We start from the raw sequence: 23,417 nt of genomic DNA on the forward strand, positions 1-23,417 counted from the left end.
TATTAGAATTAAATAAAGTGATGCAATTTGAAAGACTGAATGGAGATAGCTTTTAATAGAATTTAAATTGTGATTCACAGACTTTTTCATTACTTTGATGTATGTATTACTCCTTTTCTCCCAAGGCTGTGGCAGCCTTTCAAACATTTCTGTTGTTTCTGTACTTGTAAACAAAAAACACACTAAAGAAATGTTAAACTTAACAGTTGCCTGGGGTATAATGTGTGATTATAAAGTAACAAGATTTATTTTTTGTGTGAATAAATAAATTATGTATTTGCCTTTCAGAGTGATTTGCTTGAATGTTATATATAGATCTGCATCTGTCCTTTGAGATACTTTATAGTCAGGTTTTTTTTTAAAAAAAAAAAACAAGCATTATTTCCAGACACCTAACCTGTCATTTATATTTGGCTTTCAAGAACATATATATTATGTGGACATTTTACTGTTTGCCACAGATTGTAATTTTTTTCAGTAAAAGTATGCTGCCTGCTGTTAATGTAACATTTCCATTTTATATTGTTACTGTTTATAATAATTTTATTAAAAATTCCAAATACTTGAAGATTAAAATGAAAATTGAGATAGCCTAAAGAAGGAAGGACTCTAAATGAACATAAGGTTTAGTTTTTAGGGAGATGTACTAAAATTAGATAGCACTGATAGTTGCACAACTCTATAAATATTAAAAATCATTGAGTTGTACACTTAAAATGACTGAATTTTATGATAGTACGTAAATTATAACTCAATAAAGCTTTTTTTCTTAAGAAATTAGCTTTCAACTGTGCTATTAAGAATTTTTATAACCATGTCTGTAGTTTGAAATAATTTCATGCATAGTAGCAAATACATTTTATAGGATCTGATTGTTTAAAGAGGTATTTGGAAATGTCACTTGATTTTAGATCTTCCTTTGATTTAATGTTCAGATTGTTGTCTTGCCTTCTCCTGGATAATATTTCCTAAAAAGGCTACCTAACATTATCCCCTGTGGAAATCTATTGCTTCACCTATAAAACAGGGTTAATAACTAAATGTGAAAAAGATTAAATGAGATGCTATATATTTTTAAAATTGTGATATCTGGATGTTGCACCTTAACTGTGCATTAACCTGTATACTGAGTACCTGCTCATGGCTTTTATAGCCTACTAGAGGCCCAGTGCATGAAATTCGTGCATTTGGGGGAGGTCCCCCTCAGCCCAGCCTGCACCCTCTCCAATCTGGGACCCCTGTCTCAATCCAGGATTGCTTGCTCCTAACTGCTCACCTGCCTTCTGGCCTGGTCGCCCCTAACTGGCCTGGTCACTCTCAACTTCCCCTCCTGCCAACCTGGTCAGCTGGGGGTGACCAGGGCTAGCCGCTGGACGGCCAGTGCTGTCCCCTGATCGGCCCACCCGGTTGCCTCCTGCAGAGGAAGGCCAGACTACGGCGTGGGCCTGCTCCCCACCATTCAGACATCCCGAGGGCTCCTGGACTGCAAGAGGGCACAGGCCAGACTGAGGTGCCTCTAGTCTCATATAAAGCATATCACTGTATAGCCTATGCCCTGGCACTTTTTTCCTTAGGAGACATCTTTTACCTGTTATGCTCACTTTCCCTTCCCAGCTCATGGTCTAAATAAAGCCTGCCAAGGTTCCCTTTCCAGTTCATCGATGCCTCCTGGGATTAGTTGGAGAGGTCTTTGCAGAATTACATTTCTCTCCTGCTGTGCTTCCTGTGCCCTATTTAACATAAAGCCTTCAGTTTTCTCCTAACCTCTACTTGCTTTCTCAAGGAGAGAAAACTCAGATCTTATGAAGCAATTCAGAATTTACAGAGCCTGGCAATAGGGATAGGCCCCGCACCCAGCTTCAGGAATGTTTCAGATTGCTCTCATTTTAAGCCACTTTTAAGATTCACAGGTACAAATCTGCTTGTCTTCTTCATTTGCCATCATGCATCCTCCCTTTTATCCTTCCTAAAACCAAAGTAAGTATGCCAACTCCAATTCACCCAACGTTTTTAGCTTTCTCATATTCTAATGTAGCTCAGAAGCATTTTCTAGTGGACTCTTGGGGTTGTCACTGGACTGTCATTTCTCCCAGTCTGGTTGTGCCTGAAGCAGTTTTCATAGCTAAATGATGAGCCTTCGAAGAAAAAGGAACCTACTGAAAATGGAAACACAGCATGCTCTTTGTAGCCATTTCTTTAATTCTCCACCTGCCATAACGTGGAGACAGCTCCTAATTATCGGAGGGAAGAGCTGAACTCCTGTACGGCAGCAGAAAGAATGAGCACTATGGGAGGGCGAGTGACAGACTACTCTTCAGTAGGGAGGGGGACAGATATTTTGGGAAACTTTGACACGGAATCCATTGTATTTGTATAACCTTTTCATGTAGAACTGTGTCGCAGTCAGAGAGGGGGTTTTGGTTTTCTTCATTAAAAGCTTATTAAATAAAGAAATGGGACAGTCGTTTTGCTTCAGTAGATGGGGGTCAGAGAGGAGGGTCTGATCTCCTCAGGATATTAATGTCTGCCTTCAGCCGGGGGAAATGAGCCGTCACTTGAGTTAGAGGCAGCTTTATGTGCTCATTGCTCGGGTTTCCCATATGTCCAGGGAGCAGCAACAGTAAAAAATGGCAGAGCTCGGTGGTGGAGTGCAGAGGGCCCTCATTGGAATTCATGTCAGGAAGCTCAGCTCAGTCTGCCCAGAGCAAGTCTGTTTAATGTTGATCAGCTGTCCATCTGATAAACCGAATTGGTACGGGCATTCCCTCCAAGGGCTGCCCTGACAGTGACAGCCGCAGCACCCAGATGTCTTGTTAGGCTTTTTGGGTAGTCTCAAGTATTTTTAACCCCTTTTGTGATACCCAAACCAAAAAGTAATTTTTAGAGACCTAGATAACAATGCCAGCTGGGCTTTCTCCTTGCTTCTCTGGCAGAAAACGGGCCAACTTAAACTGTTTCCAGAAACCAGATGCTACTAGTTAGTTATCCCCCTCCCTCCTCATAACCAGGATCTAGTTAACCTGCAGGATAATTACGTGTTGACATCAGCAAGTTTGTGTCTAGTTATTCAAAATAATGTTTCTGAAAATATTCTTACTACAGTACGTTATCTGGCTTGGTAATGCTTTATTAATTTCATAGGTGTATTAGTTGATCACTAAGCAGAACTTAATGTTCATGTGTAAAAAGAACATTACAAATTTTATTTGGTTGTCTAATTTCTGACAATATCTATGGTGACTTCTTGCTGAGTCCCAAAACCCTCCGCTTTCTCAAGGCTGACAACCCCCAGGTAGGTAGCTCACCTCTTTGTAGATTGGTCAGCAGGTATGGAGGAAACTAATTACAAAACACATCAATACTGAGCTTTCTTTAAAAACAACAATAGTGCCGAAACCAGTTTGGCTCAGTGGATAGAGCGTTGGCCTGTGGATTGAAAGGTCACGGGTTCAATTCCGGTCAAGGGCATGTACCTTGGTTGCAGGCACATCCCCAGTCGGGGGAGTGCGGGAGGCAGCTGATCGATGTCTCTCTCATTGATGTTTCTAACTCTCTATCCCTCTCCCTTCCTCTCTGTAAAAAATCAATAAAAATATTTTTTTAATTAAAAAAACAAAAAAAAAACCAATAGTAACTATGTGAGGAGATGGATATGTTAATTATCTTGACTATAGTAATCATTTCACTATGTATGCGTTCATCAAAACTGCATTTTATATACCTTAAATATATACAATTTTATTTAAAAAATATAAAAGAAATACTGAGCTTTATTTTTTTGGAAATAAATCAAGAGAGATAAGTCTTTGTATTAAGTTACTTTAAAATTCTATTTCTGCAAAACTACCAGTAGTTCCAGATTACAGTACTAACTAGGGAGAATTTAGTTTTTTACTGAAGCACTTCTTACAGATTTTTGTCTTTTTCTTTTCCCCTTCACTTTCAGATCTTGTGTTTTCATAGCATGGCAAAACTCTGACATAGAGTCAAGTATCTGATCTCTTTGAACTTAGAATTTCAGGTCAGCTTTCCTAAAAAAAGACGCAAAGCCCTCAGCACTTTCGGTGATTGCCTACTGGGTGTGGTCAGAGCTAGAAGTAAGGCGTGATCATTCTTTTCCACCCCTGAACCTGTGACTCCATCTCTATTTGGAGGTCACCATTACTACAGCCCACAGCTTTGGCGTGTTGCTTTTAATGGTTGAGATTTTTTGTTTCAGTCACCTGTTTTTAAAATCAGAATACAGGAATGAAACAAGATTATGAATGCTGTGATCATGGCAAACCCCAAATTGAGAGTTCCATTTTCACTTTGGTTATCAGCATGAATAAATGGCAAAACAGGAAAATTATTATGTTTCTGTAATTATTGTAATGAACCGAATGAATTTCTTAGAATGCTGCGTCTGGCCTACTTATTAAAAAAAAAATAACATTTAAACGCATAATTAGTTAAAGTTTATCACCATGAAAGATTCTTTTACCTGGCATTAAGAGCATATTTTTTCCTTTTTATTTGTATTCATGTGCCTTATTATTTTTTAATTAAGTATATCTTAAAAACTCTTTTGCTCTTATCTGCTTCTTCCCCTCCCCCTCATTCTTTGTCCTTGTGGATCTTTCTTGTATGGGATTGTGGAGAGAAAAATAAAACACAAAATCCAGCTAGTGTGTCAGAGGCAATAAGTACTGTGGAGGAGGAAAAGCAGGAAGTGGGGTCTGGGAGTGCTGGCAAGGACAGGAGGGTTGCAGTTGGAAATGGAATAGTCAGAGAAGGGCTCACTGACCAAGTCAACTTTGAAGCGATCTGAAGGGAGCAAAGACTAAGCCTTGCAGGTATCTAAGGGAAGATGAGGCCAGATAGGGGAAAGGGCACCGGCTCTGAGGCCAGAACAGGCTTGGCATGTTCCTTAGCTACCACGGAAGCTAATGTACAATAGCTAGAGAAGAGTGACCTGAGAGGGAGGAGGGTAGCAAATGAAGTCAGAGAGGTAAGGGGGTAAAGGAGCTGGGTCAGATTGCACTTGACCTTGGAGTCCATTGTAGAGACTTAGGCTTTTACCCTGAGTGAGATGGGGAGCCACTGGAGGGTTTTGAGCAGGGAGCTAAGTGATGGGCATAATGGTTTCTTCATCTTCCTGCTAGCTTCATTTCTGATCTTTCCCATTTTTGTAAAGCTAATGGACTAAAAATATTACGTCATTATTATTATAATACTACTTTTCCAAATTATTTGTGAGGTTGAGCATCATTTTATGTGGGTTTTGGCCATTTATTTCTAGAATTACCTCTTCATATTCTTTCCCATTTTTCTCTTGGGCTGTTTATCTTTTTCTTATCAATTTCTTGTCCAATTTGGACAAGCTCCACACATTTTTAATATAATCTCCTGCTTATAGTATGTGTTTCAAATACTTTTCAAGTCTATATTTGCCTTGGTCTTTTATAGTTTATTTAACATTTTTGTATATTGTAACTACTCAAAATTTATTATTTTTATATGACTTCCTGACTTTCTATTTTATTTTACAAGGCTTTCTCACCCCAAGGTCATAAGAGTGTTTTCCTAAATTTTTTTAAATAATGGTATTTTATATTCATCAAGATGAGTCACAAAGCTGTGGTTTCAAATAGGGTTTTAGTATTGTATTGCTTTGTTTTCTCTTTTACCTTTTGACTTAAATCTGATTTTTTTTTTTTTTTTTACATTTAGATCTTTATTCCAAAAATATTTTTTTCCTAGGGAGTAATGTAGGAGTCTAATTTTTTCCCCTTAATTGATAGCCAATTGCCCCAACATCTTTTGTAAGAATAATTTATCTTTTCCCTAACAATTTGAAATGTTATTTTATCATAAGTAATTTATTTTCCTTATATATTTGGATCTCTTTCAGGATTTTATTCCACTAATCTATTAGTTTGTTCTTGTGTTAGTACAATAGTTTTAAAAACTGCAGTAGCATTGTAATAAGTTTTAAAATCTAGAATGTCAGTCCTTTTATTTTCCAGAATTTTCTTTGTAATTTTCAAATTTATCCTTTCTACATGAACATAAAAAATCAGTTTTACAATTTTAAAAATCTTTTAATATTCAAATAAAATTATTTTTAAAAAATGACTCTTTCCTAGCGGGCATGACTCAGTGGTTGCACGTTAACCTATGAACCAGGAGATCATGGTTCAATTCCTTGTCAGGGCACGTGCCTGGGTTGCAGGCTAGATCCCCAGTGTGGGGCGTGCAAGAAGCAGCTGATCAACGATTCTCTCTCATCATTGATGTTTCTATCTTTCTCTCCTTCTCCCTTCCTCTCTGTAATCAATAAAAATAATATTTTTAAATGACTCTACAAACCCATGTGATTCAGTTGTTGAGTGTCACCCCATGCACCAAAGTGTTGTATGTTCAATTCCAAGGGCACAGGCCCAGGTTGCAGCTTGATCCCTGGAAGGAGGTGTTCAGGAAGCAGCTGATCTAAGTTTCGCTCTCACATTGGTATTTCTTGCTCTCTCTCTTAAAAAAAAAAAAAAAAAAAAAAAATCATTAAAAAAATTTTAATGACTCTTATCTATCATTTTAATGCTTTCAATACACCCTGAATTTTGTACATGTTGTGTTCGGTATTCTTATTAGTTTTCTGTTGATATGCAAAGAGCCTGGGCTTTAAAAATGGAGAGCTCTGGGCTTGAATCCAGCCCTGTAGCTTACTAGCTATGTGAACTTGAGCAAGTTAGTTGGCCAGTCCAGCTCGCTTCTGTGCAGTAGAGATAATAATGCTTACCTCAGACAGCTGTTGTGAGTTTTACATTATTTTTTTATTAATCTGCTGATTGAATTGTTATGCTTGCAAAATTATTTCGTATAAAATGTTCAGAATACAGTAATTCATTGGCTCAAAGTAAATAATTTAGATAATGAAAGCCATGAAGCAGTTAGGCATTTTAAAAGATTGGATATCTAAAGTATTTGCTGATGAAATAGCATGATATCTGGCATTTGCTTAAAAATAATCTGGAAGATCAGTGAAAGGTGTAGCTGAAACAAAATTATGATCCACAGAGGTATTTTATGCTACATTTTCACTTTTGAATGCTTTAAAATACCCAAATTATCGATATAAAGGTTTTTTTTAAAAAAAATGCATCTTCAAAAACTGTTTAAAATGACAAAGGGTAAACATTTATTTGTAAGTGGAATATTATGCTTTTATTATATTATTCTCTGTACTTTTTTGTATTTTGTTAAACCTCTAAAAAGAAGGAAAACAAGGAGGAATGGAGGAAGAAAAGAGAAAAAGCCGAATACAAAGAATAACAAAGAAAGAGAAGACAACTCCATTGTATTTAATCTTCCTTGCCTGTGTATTGAAACACAGTTGACACTCCTACTAGTTTAACACCAATTTAAAAACATGAGACATTTAAAGAGATTTCAAGTTAATATAAGGAACAATTTCTAATAATTAAAACTATTCATCTGCAGACCTGGTTCCTATATAGTTTACCACTCATCCTGGAAGGAGTTAATTGAGGTTAATTGACTTCTGGGGGCATTTCCACCTCTGATTCAATAAATCTGACTTTTTAGTTTATCTCACTCTGTTCTTTGTAAAACTAAGAATGATAACAATCCCTTATACCTTTATACTAGCGATTTCAACTTTTTTTTTATCTCATGGCACACAAAAACTAATTACTAAAGTTCTGTAGCAGCAGCAGCCAGGCCCGGAGCAGCCAGGCCCAGAGTGTTGTGGGGTCGAACCCTGGGTTCAAAATGAAAGGAAAGAAGGAGCAATGCAGCCAATTTGGGTACCAGAGTGTTATGTCTGTCATCACAATGGACTCAGAGAAGCTCCTGTGTCCCTTCACCCAAAAGGACTGAGAGTTGCCCAGACGACAGCAAAGTGGGAGAAGAAAACTGAAGGCTATGCAAGGGACTGAGGTGCCAACATGGAGTCATCTGAAGAAATTAAAGACTGAAGTGGAAGCTACTTCTTTAATCATGTTCCTGCTCGTGCTAGCATCTTTAGCTTCCAGTCTTCTGCAAAGTCTTGTGCAGCAAGTCCAAGGACTCTGAGTAAATCTACACCAGCAACAAAAGAGTCTCATTTAGTAGCTAAAAATATTAATATGTCCATAATTCTGATTTCTCATTTTGTTGTTTTGCATTGGCATTGTTGTTATTATTTAATAGCCAGAGTTTTGCTCTTGACATTCAAGTTTTGAAAATAACATGTATGAGGTTTAGTTTTTGCATTGGCAACAACAACAAAAAAACAAAACAAAAAAATCTGAAGACCAGAATAAACTGGTGAATATAATAGAATCAGGGGCAAAGAAAGGGAGTGGATTGATAATTATCAGGGGGAAAGGGGTGTGGGGGTGCAGAAAGAGTCTGGATTAAAATTGTATAACCTATGGATGAGGACAATGGCGAGGGGGGGGGGGAGGTAAGGGCAGAGGGTGTGGCAGGAACCTGGTGGAAGGGAGCTATGGGGGGGGGGGCGGGGAGGGAGAAACAATAGTAATAATCTGAGCAATAAAGATTTATTTAAAAAAAAAAAGTTTTGTAGCACACCAAAATAATATATTTTTGCCCATCTGACCAAAAAAACAGGTACAATAGTTCATCATTCACAACAGATGGCTACTATTGTGTTGGCTGTTGTCATTTTTTTATTTAACAATCTAAAAGAAAAGAGGTCAGTGCCCCTGACTAAATAGTCAGGTTTTGCATGTTTTAAGATTCTTGTGGCACACTCGTGTGCTGTGGCACATCAGTTGAAAATCGCTTCTTTACACAAAGAGTTATTCATTTAACAATATTATAGGCAGCCAAGAGGTAGGATAGTGTAATTTAGAGTGTAGTAAGGGAAAGAAGTGGCAGGAAGATAGATTGCTAAAGAAGTTATTACAACATAGCACAATAAATGAGCTATGTTCAGAGCCTTTCAAGCACAGAAGGAGTTAATCTGGGGAAGATAGGGAAGACTTCACAGAAGTGACACATGGGCTGATTCTTAAAAATACTCCAAACAAATACAGGTTTATCATTCACCCGATAGCAGCAAAAGTTGCACAACACATCCACACAATGAACCTCTGTAAAGATAGATATTAAAAAGAACAAGAAGTTTCCCTATTGGTAAAAAAAGGTGGAACTTCTTTATTTGTAAATAATATGTGGAACTATCTCCAAGAGATTATATTGGTTGAATAAAACGAGTACAGAAATATAAACATAAAACGTCTTCACTATTTTTGTGGTATAGTTATTGACTATCGAGAATTCACTTGGCTGTCTATAACAGGACTTGAACAAATAGTAGTTTAAAGAAATGCAATGCTTATCTAACTCAGATAGCAAAATGTCTAGAGGTGGGCACATTCAAGCCGACTTGAAGAAGTCATCAAGGGCCCAGGCTTCTCCTTTCCTCTTGCTCACTATTCTTCATTGGGAGCCCTCTTTAGTATTCTTAGGTCTCTACTGTACTTCCAGGCAGTTGGGCCCTTTCCCGACAGGAGGTTGTAAGCCCAAAATGCCAAAGGTGCACATCCACTGAATCCTGATACCACGAGCTCAGTAGATTTCTCAGAAACTTCACCTAGTGAACTTCTACCTACATTCACTGGCCAGACTGTGCTACATGATCACTTCTAGCCTCCGGGGATCTTGGGGACACGAATGTTTTTAAGTGAGCACATTGCTACTCAAAATATATTAAAAGGTGTGTTAGTAGTGAGGAAGGAAAGAGTGAGTGGGTAACTAGCAGTGTCTGCCATCATTCTTTCTAAAGCTTAGAATGCTAAAAAAAAAAAAAAAACTTTGGAGAAATGTTGGAAGAAAATAGATCTAAACAGATGAAGCTGTTTAACATACAATTGAAAGAGTAATTCGGTAAAAATTCTTGTGAAAACATCAATTAATCCTCTGGGTTACATGCAATGTGGTAATTACTTCCTTACTTACTCTGATTACTTAGCATAAATGATATTCATTGGTGACTCTTTTCCAATTAAGATTTAGTATAAAAATACCCAAGAGTGATAAAGTATACGTGCATAAAATGGCATGAAGCCCTTTATATGAGATAATTTTTAAAATATAGTACATTGCAAGTTTATTATATTGCTTTGGTGGCTAAAATAGGAATAAGATAATGAGAAGAAAATACTCCAGCTTTCATACTGCTTCTCTGCTGCACACAAAATTAGACTCTTGCACAGTGTGATCTGGAGTTGTTTATTAAATGCCAAAATCCTAGAAGTTAAGAGCACAGCACTAGATAGTAATTACAGGACAGATTTCAAGATAACCAATCATTTAATTTCTATTTCCTATAGACTAATAATAGCAATAATTTGTTCTTTTTTTAAACTATTAACTGCCAGCCCAGGTAATATTTTTAATCCCTCAAATCTTCTAATTTTAGAACTAAATATTACATTTTAGACCTGAAATCCCTGAATCTTAGAACTGGAAGGGACTGTTTCTTCAGTTCCCCTTCTTTCTGTGGTGAAACTATGAATCTGAAAGTTTAAGGAACTTCCCCAAAGTCTAGTGTTGGAGGCAGAGTTAGAACTGTTATCTACAGTCCTGATTGACGTAAATTATCTATCATTGAAGTTTCTATCTCTCCCTCTCCCTTCCTCTCTGAAATTAAAAAATATATTTTTTTAATTAATTAATTAATTAATTAAACAAAAAACCTGAACTCGTAGATACAGAGATTAGATACGTAGATACAGATTTGTGGTATCAAAAGCAGGAGAAGAGGTAGGTAAAAATGGGTGTAGGTGGTCAAAAGGTACAAACTCCCGGTTATAAAATAAATGGGAATAGATAATTTACTATATTAGCATGGTGACTACCGTTAATAATGCTACATTATATATTTAAAAGTTGCTAAGAGAGCCGAGACCGGTTTGACTTAATGGATAGAGCGTCAGCTTGGGGACACGAAGGGACCCTGGTTCGATTCCTGTCAAGGGCATGTATGTACCTTGGTTGTGGGCATATCCCCAGTAGGAGGTGTGCAAGAGGCAGCTGATCGATGACTCTCTCTCATCGATGTTTCTAGCTTTCTATCACTCTGTACAAAATCAATAAAGTACATTTCAAAAAAATAAAAAAATAAAAAATAAAAGTTGCTAAGAGAGTACATTTCAAAAGTTCTTATTATAAGAAAAATGTAAGTATGTGTGGTGATGGATGTTCACTAGACTTATTGGGGTGATCATTTTACAGTGTATATAAATGTTAAATAATTATGCTGTACACCTGAAACTAATATGTTATATGTCATTTATATCTCAATTTAAAACTTCATTAAAAAGAAACAAGTTAAAATAAATTTACTCTGTAAATATTTTATTGTTGAAAACTGAAGTCTGGCATTAGTGATAAGAGTGTTCTTGACACTCAGACAAGTCTTTCCTTTATATTTTAGTCAAAGAAGTTTGGCAGAGATCACAGAACTTATCCATACCGCTCTCCTTGTACATCGTGGAATAGTAAATTTAAGTGAATTGCAGTCTTCTGATGGGCCGCTGAAAGACATGCATTTTGGAAATAAAATTGCTATCTTGAGTGGAGACTTTCTCCTAGCAAATGCCTGCAATGGACTAGCTCTACTACAGAACACCAAGGTAAAACTGGGTTCGCCTGTGTCTGAATGGCCTTTAGGTGGCTCGTGGCTGACTGCAGAAGCCACAGAGGTCTGCGCCCTGCAGCCCCAGCTCCACACGTGTGGATGCTCAGTAAAGTTGTGATGGTGATAGTGGTGGTGGTGGTGGCAGTGTCGACACTGGATAAAACTGGTAAATCTACAAAATTAATGTCTATGTTTTTCTGATTCAGGTAGAATTATTGTTAATTATATGATAGTGTTAAAAATTTCAATTTAGCCCTAGCTGGTTGGCTCAGTGGATAGAGTGTCAGCCTACAGACTGAAGGGTCCCAGGTTCAATTCCGGTCAGGGGCACATGCCTGGTTGCTGGCTCGATCCCCAATAGGGGGAATGCAGGAGGCAGCTGATCCATGATTTCCTCTCATCATTGATGTTTCTATCTATCCCTCTCCCTTCCTCTCTGAAATCAATAAAAATATATTTTTTTAATTTTTCAATTTAAAGAAGATATAAATTACCTATAATCTCATTATACAGAGATAATCATGGTTAATACTTTGGTGTATTTTCTCTCTGTCATTTTTGTTTATTTACTCATGCTTTTATAGATGTGGGCTTTTTAGTAATATAGATGAAAATGGCATATATTAGGGTTTTTTTAATCCTGTGTATTTTCCCCCCGCTTCATATTATGATATAGGCATTTTCACATTACTAGCTTTTTCATAAACTTTTTAATGGTTTCAGTTATTTAGATGTAATATTTATTTATCAGATTCTATAATTGTGATTTGGAGTATTTTACGTTGCAGGAAAAATCTTTTGGTGGGGGCTTTTATTTTGAACAAATTATACCTTACACAGGAATGAAATTAAATTGATACGGCCCAGAGTTTGCAGCATCTAATTTTGGCAAAACATTTAAATGAACCATGAGAGACTGTTTGACAGGTTTTGTCGTATAAAAATATTTGTCAAAGAAATGTACTGTTAAAGAAGCAAAAAGATAGTAGCTTGAAAATATTTGAACTGAAATAGTTATACTTTTCAATATGAAAAAATAAATTAGAATTGAGTATCACCTTCATTTACAAATTAACTCTGAGTTTACCAGGTAACTCAGAACCTGTAGAAGAGCATTTTTTCAATTAAAAATATTATGGCCTATCAATCAGAATCAAATGAAGGTGTCAATTTGATTAATACATTTTTCGCCAAAACCGGTTTGGCTCAGTGGTAGAGCATCAGTCTGCGGACTGAAAGGTCCCAGGTTTGATTCCGGTCAAGGGCATGTACATCGGTTGCGTGCACATCCCCAGTAGGGGGTGTGCAAGAGGCAGCTGGTCGATGTTTCTCTCTCATCGACATTTCTAGCTCTCTATCTCTCTCCCTTCCTCTCTGTAAAAAAAATCAATAAAAGGTATTTAAAAAAAAATACATTTTTCAGAAAAATGCCAGTGACACAATAATAAAGATATGACTAAGAAATGAATAAAGTATGTGAATGTTTACCAAGAATAATTATTTTAGTGCCTATTTTTTATACTCAGATCATCAATACCAAGTTCTTTTTTATTTTGTTTTTATGTATATGAATATGTTATGTAAGTGGTGATTAGGCCAGTGGGAGGGGCAGTTAGGAGCAACCATGCTGGCAGGGAGGGGGCAGTTGGAGGCGACCTAGCTAGCAGTGGGGGGTCGTTAAGGGCAATCAGGACAGCATGCAGAGGCAGTGAGAGGCCATCAGGCCAGCAGCAGGGGACAGTTCAGGTCGACCAGACAGGCAGGCAGGTGAGCAATTAGGAGCCAGCAGTCCCGGATTGTGAGAGAGATGTCTGACTGCCAGTTGGAGGATCCCCAGGATCGGGCCTAAACCGGCAGTCAGACATCCCCTGAGGGGTCCCAGATTGGAGAGGCTGAAGTCTGGGCTGAGGGGGACCCCCCGCCCCTCCCCATGCATTAATTTTGTGCACCGGGCCTCTACTTAAGTATAAATATAGTCATGCTATAGTGACACAAACAAGTATTCACTTGCTTTAACCACTTCACTTTATGGGAATAACATTTAAGGTATTCTTTTTCCTTGGCTGGCCTGTATCTTTCACACATCATTCTTTCAGCATGGTTCAAGTTAAGAGAAAATGGAGACTTTACTCTCATCAAAATCAAATCAGATTCACAGCCTGTGAAATCTACTCTTGGTGTTTTGCATTCAGATGCATTGCTATAAAATGTTCCAGAATCTAAGACCTCCACCATCTGCTTCATTAGGCACTGGATTTCAGTAGCACTACTTGATTTACAAAAAAAAAACAAAAACAAAAAAAAACTTACATATGCAAGTAACAGTTCAGTCTGAAGCTTCTCATTGAAATAAAAAATGACCAGGCATTTTCTTCCCCTTCCGTGAGCTCTATATCTTCATGGTCTCTGCACGGGTTTATACTTCTAGATTTACATTTTATCAACCTTTGTTTGGTGAGGAATTTTTTTTCCTTTTTAGGCCATGGTATTTTTTTTAATATATCTTATTGATTTTTTTACAGAGAAAGAAGAGAGGGATAAAGTTAGAAACATCAATGAGAGAGAATTATCGATCAGCTGCCTCTTGCACACCCCCTACTGGGGATGTGCCTGCAACCAAGGTATTAGGTCTAGTAATAATTAATGTCGTTTTCTAATACTTTTTTAAATCGAATTTATTTAAACAATACAACAAAATTTAATCAACAATATAGTTGCCGTTGTTTTCTACTACTTGTGCCCAACGCTCAGGAAGCATTTTAATCCCTCTGTTGTAAAATTCTTGTGATTTTGATGCGAAAAATTCGGTCAATGCATTTTTGAGGCATTCTTCATTATTAAATTTTTTTCCAAGAAGAAAGTTTTGCAAAGAACGAAACAAATGGTAATCGGAAGGGGCAATATCAGGAGAATATGCAGGTTGAGGGAGAACTTCCCATTCCAACTGGCGCAGTTTTTCAGCAGTGATTCTTGCAGTATGCAGTCGTGCGTTATCGTGGTGAAGAATTACAGCCTTCCGATTAATCAGCGCGGGTTCTTTTTCTCTTAAAGCTTGGGCTAACCTTTCCAATTGGGCACTATACACTGCACTTGTAATGGTTTGGGTAGATGGTAAAAGTTCATAATGAAGAATTCCTTTAAAATTCCACCAAACACACAACATCACTTTTTTCGCATGCAAGTCAGGTTTTGGCGTGGGCTGCGGAGCCTCATTTTTGTCCAACCATTGAGGCTGCCTTTTCAAATTAACATACAGCACCTATTTTTCATCTCCGGTAACAATTTGCTCTAAAAACGGCAAACGGTTTTGACGAGAGAGGAGCGGACTGCAAATTGTGACTCTTTGATTACGGTTGTTGTAGGTCAACTCATGAGGAATCCATTTTCCAAACTTTTGGACTTTGCCAAGTGCACACAATTGATTGGAAATTGTTTTTTGTGAACAATTTAAAGTTGTCGCAAGCTCTTGTTGGGTAATTTGAGGATTTTGCACCAAAAGAGCTTGAAGAGCTTCTTGATCAAAATTGGACACACGGCCTCGACCACTCTTGTCATCTAACGAAAAATTTCCCTCGCGAAATTTCTCAAACCAACGCTGGCATTTTCTGGCGCTAACTGCATCTTGACCAAGAGCACTACAGATGTTTTTTGCAGCCTCACTTGCTTTTCTTCCTAATTGGAACTCGTAAAGCATGCAGTGCCGAATATGCTCTTCATCCGCCATCTTCTTAGCCCTAGTTTTGCAACAAAAACCAAACCAAACACAAACTTTTTCAAGCAAAACTTGTTAATTGCACTTCACACGTTCTGTAGATACCACGTGTTTGAAGGTTATGTCAATACAAGTCAATGCCAAGCAAGATTTTAAACGAATGTTTAAAAACGACATTAATTATTACTAGACCCGATATATGCCCTTGACCGGAATCGAACCTGGGACCTTTCATCGCAGGCCGATGCTCTATCCACTGAGCCAAACCGGTTTCGGCAGGCCATGGTATTTTTTAAATTTGATAGTTGTGTGCTGACTTGAAGTTTTTATTCTGTACAACTCTCCTGTTCACCTAAACCATCGATCTTTTGCACCTTTTTCTCCAAAAGAACATTGAAGGCTCTCTAAGGTCAATTTCAAAAGAGGCTTCCCTGGCTCACTTCTTGTGAAAGACCTTGCATACCACATCCCAGGAGAAGTACAGAGGTCTGTAATTGATCTTCTACAACTCTAGGCTTTTAGTAGCTTTCTTTTCATCATAATAGATGATTTCCAAACTATTTTATCGGTATTTTAAGTTGAGGATATTGTAAGGAGTAACTAAAATGCTTGGAGGTCAAGATTTTTCTTTGATAAAGCAAATCTCCCATATTCAAAACTAGTTCCTTTCTTTTAAATACTTGGCAATATTCCCATCAGAATATTTTTTTAAGAAAAGTGAAGTTATATCTCAAACAAGGACTGATTTTATTAAATGAGTTCCCAGAAGCTTCGTTGATTGACTATAATACTAACCATTAATAGGGTTTTTGGAAGGAAAGGGAGTAAGTAGCTATAAATATTCCTTTGGAGCAGTATTAAGTTTTCTTAAGTTCTCTACATATGGTTAATGTCTTGGTAAAGTTAGATTTCTGTTTAATGTTTTAATTTTCTTTTACAAGGAAGAATAATCTCAGCAATAGTAATGTGAATAGAGACCACAGCAATGAGTGAGCAGGCAGAACTTAATATAAAATTTCTGTATTTATAGAATGTCACTGTTTCGTTCACAGTGACAGCCTGCTTTTTTTTTTTTTTTTTACGGATGTATATTTAACTTAGTAATTAAAGTTAGCACAGTTATAGCAACTTTAATTTTTTATGACTTCTACCAATTTTCCATTGGATTTTTGTCTGAATGCCTATATTACATGTTTATTTCTGTACTTCTGGGACAGACTATTAGATGAAGGGTTCTACAGTCATAAGAAATTTAGAGCTTTTTTATAATTGCCAAGGGTAAAATTAGCAAAGTCAATTATCCTCCCTACGGCTATTCCCTGAAGATATTAGGGGTCTTCAAGATAATTGCCTTAGGTAACACTTAGATTTTCAAACATCACTAAGTATAGAAATTGGTATATTAATCCTCTCATAATTATCTTCTTATAACTGTAGTCACATAAGTGTGAATTAACAAGATTTGGGATTCAAGAGTGAGTTTAAAAATTAATGCTTGATTTTTCATTCATTTTAAATTATGGAACCTAAGGGCAACTTTCTATTTTAGTACTTCATTATATAAAGACCGTGGACTGAGAGAGCCCAGAAGGCCTCTTTTAAAGCCATAAATTCTCTGATCATTGAAATAAGTTGCTCTATATTATGTTCCTATAGAATATCACTGAATGCTGAAATGATGGGGCATGCCAAAATCTAAAATTTAATTGTTTGAGCGTCAAGCTATCAGTGAGACATGCTGAATAATTGGTGGGAAACTATGAAATGGAAAAGCACTATAATTTAGAAATCTGGCTGACCATTACTGGTTTTCCCTGGTCCCTGTGTTTATTTGTAGACTGAATTTGTATTTTAGGATTAAGTCACAGTGCAAATATGATTGTGGATTAATACTTGTCAGCTTTTTATTTTAAGCTGTCTTTTATTTTATGTATATAGTGATAACTCTAGTAAATAAATAATTGAATTCACAATGTTATTTTTCTTATATTTGTAGTCATCTTCATTTAATGGACCTATCATTATACATCTAGATGTGGGACTATTAGTTAGCCTGAATCTTGTCTAAACACCTGAAACCGTGGCTCATGAACCACAACAGCTCTTTGGCCCCTTGAGTGTGGCTCTTCCACAAAATACGATGGCCTGGGCGAGTCTATTTTGAAGAAGTGGCACTAGAAAAAGTTTAAGTTTAAAAAATTTGGCTCTCAAAAGAAATTTCAATCATTGTACTGTTGATATTTGGCTCTGTTGACTAATGAGTTTGCCGACCACTGACATAAAACATTATCATGTCACTCCTGAGGGCTATTCTACTAAGCATTAGTGATTTATATTTCAAAGTAACCAGAGGCACAGATGTACTTCATATATAACTGATGTATTTCCATATGTTAACTTTATTTTCCTACAGGCATAAATATGTTGTTTACAAGGAAGAATTTTGTTTGTATAAATATGCTCAACTTATACATATAAATCATTTCATTTTATACCGTCTATATAACTTAATAAATAGCCTGCTATTAGTTATTTGATGTTTGTCTTATCTGTTATATTAATCTTATTTTCAAATTCATATTGAAAAGTGAAACTTAAAACATGCTATGTCATATGAAATTTAAGTTTTTCTCTATCATAGTCATTTAAAATAGGTATTATTGTGATCTTGTGTGTATATAGTCTTGTCAGCACTATATTATTTGTGGAAATTATTGAATTAATATATTTTAGCTATCCTAATTTGACACACATGATTAATGTTCTTTTCTACATATCACCCACACAAATGTAGGTTTTCATGACTAAAGTAAAGTGGTAAGAGGTTAAGTGGGTATCATATATTGTAACAATAAAGGAAACCATCTCCATACAAATTAAATAGAAAAGTCAAAATGCTGTCATAAAGTTACAATTTCAAAATCCCCAAATTAATTTCCCACAGTTTTTTCTTATCAATTGCTTATGTAACCACGTATTAAGTTAACACTATGTGTTCTGAGCTTGCTTCCTTGATCTTTAAAGTGGAAGTGCTAAGGAATTAGTGTTTGAGAAGTATAAAACAAAATATTGTATTTTTAAATTTATCTCATTAAAACCTTAAACTTTGCCCTTTTGTTACCATAAAATAATGAAACAAGGCATAGGCAGGTCAAATGTCTTGGATATGGATACTTCTCTGAGTGTCTGTGTCAAAGACAGATAACAAGGAAGAAGAGCAAGAAAAGCATTTTTTCTATATGCCTAACATTTATAGACACTCTTAAAAAAAAAAAAAAAAAAAGTCTGTGTTCAACAAAAATAAGTCCTCTGAAGATATTGGTGGAGTTGAACCCCATCCCATAGTTGGCCATGAGAGATAGAAATATATTGAGTATAGCAATTTTATACAATAGTACATTTAGCAACCTCAATTTTTTCTAAATTCCTTTTTCTACTTTTCAGAAACAAAATTAATTAAACCATCCCCCCCCTTCATTTTCCTGACATAAATTCTATTTATCCCAAACCAAAAGTCTTTTCCAGCTTGAGTTATTCAGTACTCTTCTTTTGCCTTTCTAATGATTTTACTCAAGGATTTTACTCTAATGATTTTCCTGAGTTAGAAGTTTACAAAAGTACGGGGCAGATAAACAGCTCATTCCTTCCTCTGCATCCTCAGCAACCTCACCTCATTCATGTCTTTTTCGCTCATCCTTTCTTCACCCAGTAGATTTATACACAGTGCCTTTCTTTGACTCTTACAGTTCACAACTCAGTTGATTTCAGTTCTTTTCCTCCAGTTTTTCATTCCTTCTGTTACCTATTTTTCAGAAAAATCACAATCCATCTTTTACCTTCTCCTTTCAAGAGGAAAAATAAGACAAGAAACTTCATGTGGAATTTTAAAACATCAGAATAAAGTTTGTTATACTCTTGTGTTCAGAAAAAGGAAAACTACACAATTAGAAATGCAATAGGCATAAGATGGAACCAGTTTCCTGCTCCTCTTATTAAACCAAACTTACCTGTAACTATCAATATTTATTTAAAGATCATTTTTACAACAGTTCCTGTTTGGTTTGGTTTTTCTATTTTGTTTAACTGCAGGTATTAGATAATTATGGTTTTCTATTCTATTTTTAATTACAAGTGTATAGTATTCCTAATGTATGGATTAATTAAGCTTTTGTGGGCTGTCCTGGGAACCTAACCACCATTTATAGCTTTGTATATTGGGTAAATGTGGCATGAGCACCAAACACTGTAGGCAAAATAAAATGTAAGGACATCCAAAAGGATCCATGTGACAACTTTTCATTATTAGCCACATACTAGTATAGCTAAGTTTTATTGATATAATCTTGATTTTAGCATTTCCATCATTTTCTCAAATCCTCAGAGTTGTAAATTCTCAACAACAACAAAAAAATCACTCTACGCTAAAGTTGGCTTATGAGGCCTTAACCCAGGAGCAAATTTTATTTATTTAGCGATAGTGATTGGGGGAGAGCCCTTTTCTGGCAGCTAATGACCTACTGGACGACTTATGTGCCCAAGGCAAAGCTGAAGGCCATTAGCCCAACAGGTCATTAACCGACAAATGCCTGACCCTGAGGTCATTTCTGATATTGTAAACTGTGAAAACATTAAAGTGAGTTTGTTGGAAAGTATAACTCTGACAAAGAAGTTTCATTTTAAGCCGTTTGGAAAATGAATTAAATTGTTTGTTATTATTCATGTGGCTTAATTGTCTTTGGGACCATTTTCACTGTGCATAGCCAGTCAGTCAGACATCAGTAAACACCAAACCTATACTGTCTGTCCAGTCTTCAGTTTTTTAAAGGACAGTTTCCCTCTTTAGAATATCAGATTACCTATTTCCTTACTAAGCAGCTTCAGCTACAGATCCACCTTTGTGGATCACTTATGTTTTCTAATGTGTTGAGCTATATAGGCACTTACCTATTTTATACTCCTCAGAGATGCCATATAAAGCTGCTAAGAGAAGTGGAAAGAGCCCTGAGGTAGAATTCTGTGGACTTAATCCCTATCTCTGGCTTTTTTTTCTTTTCTTTTTTTCCCATTTAACATTGGATACTCATTTTACTTCTCAGAATTCCAGGATCAGATCTTTTTTCTTCCCAGTCTGTTTAATGTCTTAATTACCCCACTTTACAAATGAAATTAGGAACCTCATCATGTAGAATATTTAGTATTTATTAGAATTACTACCAAACATGTAAACATATTAACATATTTTTGAGTTCTTATACAGTAGGCAGTGTTGTAATTGCTTTATATGAATAAATACATTTGACTCCTTCTGAAGTACAGGAAAGGGTTAAGTACTGGTAATTTCTTCACAATGTCCTCTGCTACTAAATGGTAACAATGCTGTCTCAATCCAGGCCATTTGGCTCCAAAACCCTCATGCTTAACCAAAGCAGAAAACTAACAACCCAACAGCTTTTGTCAGCAATGTTGCAGTTACTGATCCTGGAATTTATATTTTAAATAAATAGTAATTTTTAGATATTGGAATATTTCGATACAAGCATCAGTAGGGGCTTTGGAAACATTTTAAAGAAAAAAACTATTAAGCAAAGGCAACTTATTTTCTCAGTTTTCTCATCTGTAAAATAAGGCAGCATTATCTTCATCCCTATGTTCTTGCTCCAATATTCTGTAATTCTGAGTGTTGTAGGAAAGGGTCTAAACTTACAACATATTACCAGATCCGGAAAACAACATGAAATATAAAGGAATAAAAGAGAATCAAGAAAAATTGTTTATAAAAATCAGAGATATAATAGAGAACCCAAAGTCTTTTATAAATGCCAGAGGTCTGCATATTTAGATGCATAATCCAGCAATCTAAAGCAATACCCTAAATTAACAAACTCTCCCTGATGGCAGATTTGTGATGAGGAACTTACACAGCTTCATTTGTTCAAGACTTTAAAAGCTATAAGGTGATATGCAAATGTAAATTTCTGAAAATAGTGATAAACGAAGTGATAACTGCAAATTTGTCTTTAAATAGTTCTGATTGATATAACTAATTTACATATTAGAACAGTATTGGTTATTCAACAAAAATTTTTGTGTGCATTGTGCTAAGAAGGCATTGGAGGTACCAATTTAAACAGCTAATTGTATATCTTTATAAACTGGAGAATTTCTAACCCAAAGGTATCCAATATTTGATTCAAGGGTACAGTTCAACCAGTCTCAAGTTTCTACTACCTGAATTTTTGAAGGAGGGAAAAAAAGATTACCTGAATTTTTAGAATGTAGTACCGGTAGGGCCAAGTTATTTTTAGAATTCCATTGAATCACACATTTTAGAGAGCTGTGGAAGTATTTGGAAGAAACACAATTACAATCTTAGACAAGATGCATGAGTTTTAATGCATATGAATCACGTTTTTATTTTTGTAGCTGCCTTTGAAGCAAACCTTGGGATGTCTCTAAATTACAAACATCTGCCTTTTAGTGTGGCCAATTTAAAGGGAACTGGTCAAGCTGAAAAAAAGACTTGTGTTACCCTAAACATTTTTATATCCTTGGAATTTTCAAGACATAAGTGTGAATCGCATAAAAATCCTGAAATTTTTAACTCTTTGTCCAAATGTGGTCTAAGCCAGTTGTTTTTATAAATCTTGGATCAAAGCTAAAAGTGTACATCAATGACATAAACCAACAAGATTGATATGCACCTAGCAGAATAAACCCCGTAGTACCCAGGGATGATTCTGTTTCATCCTGCCTCTATTTACATTTACCGTATTTTTCGGACCATAAGACGCTCCGGACCATAAGACGCACCAGTTTTTAGAGAAGGGAAATGAAGAAAAAAAGATTCTGAAACAAATAGTGTCCTAAAATATTTTTTGTGCATTAAAACCCAACATCACAGTCATAAACACATGTAATCAACCCTGTAAAGTAAACAGCAGCATTTAGAACCATTTTAGAGCCGGGCAAGCACACAGAGACCACACAGAGCCGGGCAAGTAAAAAAACTTTTTTTTAAAGTATATGTGTAGGCTATATTTGGACCATAAGACGCAGGGACTTTTCCCCCCACTTCTGGGGGGAAAAAAGTGCATCTTATGGTCCGAAAAATACGGTAGTTACTTAACATGTTGTATGATAATGTCAGAATTACTTTGTTTGTTTCATGACTAAGCATTCATTTCTCAGCTATTTACACTTTTTGTAGTAATGCTAGGCTAGATACTTAGCCCAACCAGCTTTTAACCTACTAGAAATCATCTTCTCCTTTATTTCTTATGAGAAGTTAATCTTGATTTAAACATTTTAAATTATCTGCTACTTTCCCAGGGAACTAATCATTGTTTAAGTAAATGATTATTTGTTATTGCTCAGTACAAACAAGGCCAGAAACTATGTACCTTCGCTCTAAAGGTGAACAAATTGTTGGACTAACATCCACATTTTTTTGCTAATTAACTATTCCTTATAATCATTATGAATAAAAAATGCATACACCTGCACATTTGATTATTTCTGATTATGAGTCTTACTGTTGATAAAGCAGACACCTCTTACCAAGACAAGCAAATTGAGGCCCATAGAATTCATTTGACTTGGCCAAGGGACATGCAGCTTACCTATGAAGTATTAACCTTTTAAGTGATCAAACACAAATTAATGGGCTATGTAAGGCTATAAGTGCTTTTGTTACTACAGTACTGGGCACATAGTAGGCTATCAGCAAATGTTTATTAAGTGAGTACTCCAGTGGTATTACATTTTAACACTTCAGATTCAAGCTATTTTTCTGAACCTGTGGCCCATTTCTTGTAAGCTCTATCAGTTATGATTTTATACTTTTCTTTAGTTCACTAAATTTTCCTGAATCCTTTTTGACAAATGTTACTAGTAGTTAGTTTATAAACCAGTGTATCAGCTGTTCTAAATTAAAAATTAAGATTATCAATTTGCTTAGTTTTTGCTGCACCTGTCCCACTGGTAGTGCCATTTCCCTCTCTGCTCGTCCCCCTTCGCCAGAAAGAACTTCCAGCTCACTAGAACAGATTGCCATCC

General features: G+C 36.1%; 1 protein-coding gene across 3 annotated transcripts in view; it reads left to right on the forward strand.

The window, feature by feature from the left end:
- The window catches only part of PDSS2 (decaprenyl diphosphate synthase subunit 2), a 177,090-nt gene that overhangs the window by 86,618 nt on the left and 67,055 nt on the right, over window positions 1-23,417 (forward strand). For all 3 annotated transcript variants that reach the window (XM_036413655.2, XM_036413654.2, XM_036413652.2), the window contains exon 3: window positions 11,447-11,645. In XM_036413655.2, coding sequence (XP_036269548.1) covers window positions 11,447-11,645 — 199 coding nt within the window. The remainder of the gene's footprint in view (window positions 1-11,446; window positions 11,646-23,417) is intronic.

The sequence above is a fragment of the Pipistrellus kuhlii genome, unplaced genomic scaffold (assembly GCF_014108245.1).
Source record: "Pipistrellus kuhlii isolate mPipKuh1 unplaced genomic scaffold, mPipKuh1.p scaffold_m20_p_5, whole genome shotgun sequence".
Classification (NCBI taxonomy): domain Eukaryota; kingdom Metazoa; phylum Chordata; class Mammalia; order Chiroptera; family Vespertilionidae; genus Pipistrellus; species Pipistrellus kuhlii.